The 6,913-nt window shown below is 42.3% G+C and overlaps 1 protein-coding gene across 2 annotated transcripts in view; it reads right to left on the bottom strand.

Annotated features, from left to right (window-relative positions):
- Nucleotides 1-491: 491 nt before the first annotated feature.
- The window catches only part of nfatc1 (nuclear factor of activated T cells 1), a 66,204-nt gene continuing 59,782 nt past the window's right edge, over nucleotides 492-6,913 (bottom strand). For both annotated transcript variants that reach the window (XM_072675366.1, XM_072675367.1), the window contains one exon: nucleotides 492-3,315. In XM_072675366.1, coding sequence (XP_072531467.1) covers nucleotides 3,260-3,315 — 56 coding nt within the window. In that variant the 3' untranslated portion in view covers nucleotides 492-3,259. The remainder of the gene's footprint in view (nucleotides 3,316-6,913) is intronic.

Raw genomic sequence — 6,913 nt, 5'->3', positions numbered from 1 at the left:
TTGTGGTAGGTACCCTGTGATGGACTGGCGCCCTGTCCAGGGATATGTCTGCCGTGAACCCAATATACACCCATTAATAGAGTTAATACATATAATTCCAAGAACATCAATGGTGTACGTGCTGATTGTGCATATTTTACTATTTTTAAAGCATAGCAAAGATGTAAGTGGTGTAGCAGGTAGCGTGTGTGCTAACTCAGCCCCAGGGGTCTGGGATAGTGGGTTTGATCTTTGCTCTGGTCCCTATTGAGTGTTCTTTCCTCCAGGTTCTCCGGTTTCCTTGTATCTTATCCAGATGTTCTGGTTTCCTCCTAGAAACACACAGTAGGTGAATTGGCTATGCTAAGTTGCCCCTGAATTGCTACAAGGTATGTGCGGTACCCTGTGAAGGACTTACGCCTTGTCCAGGGGTATTCCTGCTGTGAACCCGATAATTCCAGGTAGGACTCATTGCAGAACCAGCACAGGAAGAAATTGATTAAGAAGCTTAATGGCTCAGAAAAGAAACTATATGCCTTTATTTAGACAATGATGGCCTGAAAATTCTGCAAGTGCTTGTTCTGGACATTTTATACACCCGTTAATACAATTACTACATGTATTTACAAAAAAATCAATGGTGTATATGCTGAATGTGCATATTTTGCTATAGGTAAAGCTTAGCGAAGACGTAACAAGACTTTGGTAAATAGGATAGTCATGAGTTGTTGAACAAAAACAAAAAAATGGTGTATTGCTTTCATGAATTCATTGTCTGTCAGGAAAACCAAACAAAGCATTTTGTTCAAGATATCAGAAAAGGATGAGTACAAAGTAAAGTGCATACATTAACTATTAATCTTAACCTACGATACGACACGATGGCAATCAAACTAACAATACTGAGTGTCAGGAAACCAAAAGAGATGCGGCCAAAAAAGACTTGTTTTCCTGTCGTCAAAGATTATACGATGTATCTGCAAATGTCAACAGCATGCAAATCTGAGCAGAACAGACACAACAAAATATGTAAAAACAGACAATAACAAAGCAAACTGTGGTCATGCAACGGCATAAGGCACTGTGTGGTGAGCAAAGTGAGCGTGAAGCTACAGGCACTGTACAAAGCTGAGGCAGTTTTGCATCAGATCTTGCCTTGCTGAACGGCGGCATTCATAATTCATACATAACAATGTACATACGACTGACATAAACCTACAGAAACATTCAGAAAGGCTTATTCCCAGTGTCATCTTCACCACTTTCTCAGGTGATCTGACAAAATGCATAACTTAATGGTTACTAATGTTTATGTAGGTTTATGTGACGTCATGAAAGGTATTAGGTCTTACGAAGGTGTTACGTAGTGTCACGAATGCTGCCCTTCAGGAAAGTGTTACCAAAAACAAGTAGGCCCCGTCCTCACGTCTGCGTATAATATTTAAAACAAAACAAAGGTGTTCTTAGGAACTCCGTTTTCAGTGTTTTTGTGTAGACTGGCTAAACACTGCTTTTTGAAATTGGTGAAATCACAGTGTCAATTTGTGCATGCTTGTTTCCAACTAACGATGGAGTTTACTCTCTTTTATTACACTATGACAGAATGTCCTGGGCCCACACTTGGCTAAAAAGCCTAAATAAGCTCCACTTCTTTGCCTGTTCAGGAGTGTGAGGGTCATTCAGCGACAGAGGCTGTGACCAAATAGGCTCCCTATTTATGTTTTAGGGCACTAATGAGTATGTTGACAAATTTTGTTGTTTGTTTGTTGAGTCTCTGAACTGTAAAGTGGAATTGAAGTGTGATGTTGAGGGCACTACAGTCTCCCACAATGCACTTGTAATTTATAATAAATGGCATAGCTCACTATATCAGGTGATTGGCTTCCAGAATGCACTGAGAGGCATTACTAAGCAAAAACAGTGGAACAAAATGGACGAGCCACTAAAGTGCGTTTATTCCACATATTTTTCTATGTAGTTTGTTAATGTCTTATGTTTCTAAGCAACATAATGGTTTATTAAAGATTATTTAATGAACAACAAAATGCTAAACTAACTTAAATTCAGCATTTAGTTCATGTGCTTGTGAAGCTTTAAACACGGCTCAGTCGTGTTGGTTTCTGTGACCGTTATTGATGCATGAGGAAGTCTTTGGTTTCATTTGTGTTTCTAGAGCTACTTGGTAAACTAAACAAACTAAACAGTCCCTATCTAGTGCAATACTAATGAGGGAGTAAGGATCCGTTGTGGTCACAGCCAGAAGCTTCGCAATGGAAAAATATCTCAAAACACTTCGGTAGATGTTTTTCTTCCTGGTACGAATCTGGAGTTATAAAGATCTTGTTGCCCTTTGCACAGTTTTTAGGTCTATTTTGGCCATTACGCTTACTTCTCAGGGAACTGACATCAAGCTTTGTGAGGTATTAGTGCCCCCTGCTGGACTGGCATGCTCAAGTGAGCATTTCAGTGCCGTTTTTGTTTTTTATTTAACTGTGCTGAAGATGGAGCGAAAAACCCATGTGCTTAAAAATATCATGAGACGTGCAGACAGGGCCTCAGTATGTTTTGCCATTGCTGAAAAGATAACCAAGCTTAATGCTACCCTGTCCATTAGATTTCCTATTTGAACTACTTTTGAGATAAAGTGACTGTTTGAGAATAAACTGTTCAAACCTATTAGCACACACGTCACTCCGAATGGTGTCAAATTCATTCCAGCTAAGAGACAATAAATAGGATTTTGCTGTAGCGTCTACAAGTGACGCAATTCCAGTTATATGTTTCTTTAAAAGCTGGACAAAAACAGACGTGAAATCCACACAAGCAATGGAATGACTATTCACGCTTAATTACCGAAAAGCTGACAAATTACAAATAAAAGGAGCACTGGGTTTAAGGCTTCTTGGCATATATGCAAACATTACATATTTAAACATGAAAAAAAGGACAAAAATTGCACTTCAGGTAATAATTTAAAGAGCTACATGAGTGCAGAAGAAGACCACACGGGGAAAAGGGGGACATGATACAGGGGCTTGGTCCATGAATTCATACACATTGTTTTGGCAGTATGTCGCTATTCTGTAGTCTTTCTGGGATGATTTTCATTCAGTCGGTCAGTTGTGATTGCTGCATGATAGCTCTTTAACTGATTGTGTTGTACAGATAGTGATATTGCAGTCAGGCTATGTAGAGATTCATGTTTTTGTTTGGCTATGAAAGTTTCAAAACACAATCCAAAAGTCCATTTCCTCCGAGGTCAGCGCTTTCCTTCGTGCTGCTATGCGTGGCTGTGGACGGAGATGCTGGACAGGTCGTTCCTGATGATTTCATTGACTGTAAAAGACAATGGGAAGATAGGTGTTACTTATTATAATTAAATGTTAACTCTCAAAGAAATCATTATGGACATACACAATGGACATAAGTATTGGGACACTTGCTCACTCATTGTTTCTTCTGAAATCAAGAGTTTATCCTGCTTTTATTGGAGTAACTGTCTCTACTGTCCAGGGAAGAAGGCTTTCTACTAGATTCTGGAGCACAGCTGTGAGGATTTGATTGCACTCAGCGTTAGTGAGGTCGGGATGTTGGACGATCACCACCCACCTCATCTCACCAACTCCCCAACTTATTCCAAAAGTACCACCCTCATTCCAGACATACACAGTACACAGTTCCACTGCTCCAAAGCTCAATATACCCCTCTAGCTTACACCTGGCATTAGGCATGGTGCCAACAGGTTCATGTGTCTTATTCTATTGGTAGAATTCATGTGGATTTGCACATCTGTGTCAGCAATGGCTGCAACTTAAAGTAGCTGAAAGCATTTATTGGAAGGTGTGTCCACAGCCATTTGGATATACAGTGTATATCGATCATTTATATTGGTCCAATCATCATGAAGAGGACTGCTGATGTAAAGAAATTGAAGGTAAATTTTATAAAACAGGAAAAGATTCTGTTTCAGCTCATCATAAGTTAGAGGGGATCAGCATTAGACAGTGTAGCATCCAAAATGTGGGTCACCTTATACGCAGAATGTTTGGCAGGCAATGAACACCTACTCATTAATGTAATTATCTAATCAGTGAGTGATTACAATCATGCAGATACAAGGCAGCAGCTACAGGTAATGCTCACATCAACCTTCAGAATGGAGAAACAATGAGATCTCCTGATTGGTGGTTCCAGATAGGTTGATTGAAGAATTCCTAGAACTGCTGATCTACTTGGATTTTTAGCACGACAGTCTCAAGAGTTATTTAGAATGGCGTAATAAAGAAAAGACAACCAGTGAGCTGCGGTTCTGTGGCCAGAAAGAGGTCAACAGAGAATAGCCAGACTGGTTCAAGCTGACAGAAAGGCTACAGAGAAGCACTCTGTACAATTGTGGTGAGCAGTGGAATAGGCTCACCAAACTGGACAGTTGATGACTGGAGAAACATAGCCTGGCCTGATGAACCTCGATTTCTGCTGAGGAACACAGATGGTAGAGTCCTAATTTGGTGCCAACAGCATGAATCCATGGACCCAGCCTGCTTTGTCAACAAGCCAGGCAGGTGGAGGTGATGTAATGGTGTGGTGATTGTTTTTTTGGGGCACACTTTGAGGTCATTAATACCAATCAATCATTGCTTGAATGCCATTGCAAATTTAAGGTACTGTTGCTGACCATAATGGCCACAATTTACCCATCTTCTAAAGGCTACTTCCAGCATAAAAATGCACCATGTCACAAAGCCAAGTCATCTTACACTGGTTTCATAAACATGACAATGTGTCTAGTGGTCTTCCTCGACCTTCCTGGTAACCAGATTTGAACCCAATGTAATCTTTTACATTTTTTTGCCATAGCTGTGTAATTAATCCTGTAATTACATTTGAATAGCATTGCAAAACCTGCAAAACAGCAGCAATAGCTGCAATACCATCTCCATCTAAAACAGCAGGAATCATGCAACAACAGTATGCTGAGTATGTGTGTGTGGCTGAGCTGTTTATCTGATAGACAGAGAGAGAGAAAGAAAGAAGAAGAGAGGGAGGATGCGGTCATATGCCCTCTGGATCTCTGTGCTCTGGTGTAAAGGGCCTTCCTGTCTGCTGCCTGTCTCCCAGCGTTCCCACACACTCGCCGGGTCTCACTCACTCTATTAGTATGTTCTTTGGCCGGGCCGAGGGAAGTGACAGCACATGGCTTTTGGGCTAAACAAACATCGCAGGTCTTCCGAGACATGGTGACAGAAAAGGGGGACCGGACGGGCCACCTCTTGGAGTTAGCTGTGTTAGCAGGAGCATATTGTGACAGTGCTCTGTCAGTACTTTTGTGTGCAGATGAATTTTGTATATGTAGAAATGCTGTCCTGCTAGACTTCATACAGTCTGTACTAAACTGTTAGACAGGCAACTAATCTGGACAGCTATCGGACCAACACTCCGTATCAGCCAGCATAACTGCTTCAAGACAGCGCATTCCACTGCTATTACGATGGACGGTGAAAGGGTCAGCGCCTTTTGCATTCCTTGGACTGCTTAAAGCACCTGTGGCCATTCGGTATCTGTGAGCGTTTATTATCTTTTAGGTAAGATGTTTTTTTACGATGAGAAGAACTGCAGAAATACCCAAAGTATTCCCTGATCAACTGAGCATTCTTGTTTTTTTCTAGGTTTGGGATGAGGACACTGCTGGAAAGCTCTCTAAATGCACGTCCCTAGATTGCTCCTGCTACTTCAATCTCAATGTGTACAAGTTTATACACTAGAGGGAGTAGTTTAAGTTACTGAAGTTGATTCCAAGGCCCATTCTAAACTCAGACAGCAACAAACAGTCTTGCTTTGCACAAGTGTCGCCAACGAAAGGGAGGGTGCGCAAACAAAACAGAGAGAGAGAGAGAGAGAGAGAGTGAGGAGGAGGCCACGTGAGCTGGAGGCTGTGGATTTCCTCCCAGCCAGGCCTGGTGGAAGCCTGCTGAGGAATTCCCTCAGAATGAACCGTGGCCTGGGCGCTCCCGGCAAAGCTGCCTGAGGGGGCTGAGTGAGTGCACAGTGCTGGCATTCCTCGTGAAACAATGGAGCACAGGCTTTCTTTCATCTCCTCGCGTGGCGGGCCGAGACCCAGCCCCACCTGACCCAGGCCTGACCCAGCCTCTTCCCACCCTAAACCTTCTCCACCTCTCTCTCAAGCGGATGGGGTGTGTATGGCAAAGGAACTCTTTAGGGAAGGCCATAGAGGTGTTTACTTTTGAAAAATCAGAACAGTCAAGGGTAAAATATCTCACCCCGGCATCGGGTTGAAGGAACTGAACATAATACACTGAGGAAAAGCCTTAATAATTTTGCTGGTCAATTGCCAAAACAGGACAGCTCCTGGTCAGACGTTCAATGTCTACAAACCAATTACAAACCAGTCATTTTGTCAAAATGACACACAGGGTGTTGTCTATGGCCTGTTTCCACAGGTCCCCTCAGGTAGCCATTCCACAGGTGCACTTTTCACACCAAAAAGTGTTCTGCCACCAGAAGGTTTACTAGGAATGTTTCCCAATTGTTTTCTCCCAATTTGGCACTGCAAATTAACTGCTCTAGTAACTTCCCCTAGCACTAGCAATGCTCCCAACACTACACTGTTAAAAGTATACAATCCTTGAGGAACTTTTGGAGGTTCTTCAATTTAAAACTATGGAGGAACCTCTTAGAAGAAAGAAAAAAAGAATTCTTTGAAGGTTCCTCAAAGCAGGCTTTGGACTGAAAATCTCCAAAAGTTCAAGGATTGTGTACTTTTAACAGTGTAGGAGGGACTTAAGACATGTCTCTGCTGATATATGCAAAGCAAGCCATTGCCTCTTTTTGAACTGCTGCAGATGCGGCATCGTCGGGCAGCCAACACACTCAGAGAAAAGCAGGAGGTCCCCAGCTCCGCCACACCAACGAACA

This window comes from Salminus brasiliensis, chromosome 3, assembly GCF_030463535.1.
Source record: "Salminus brasiliensis chromosome 3, fSalBra1.hap2, whole genome shotgun sequence".
NCBI lineage: Eukaryota > Metazoa > Chordata > Actinopteri > Characiformes > Bryconidae > Salminus > Salminus brasiliensis.
This window is presented reverse-complemented; position numbering and strand designations above follow the sequence as displayed.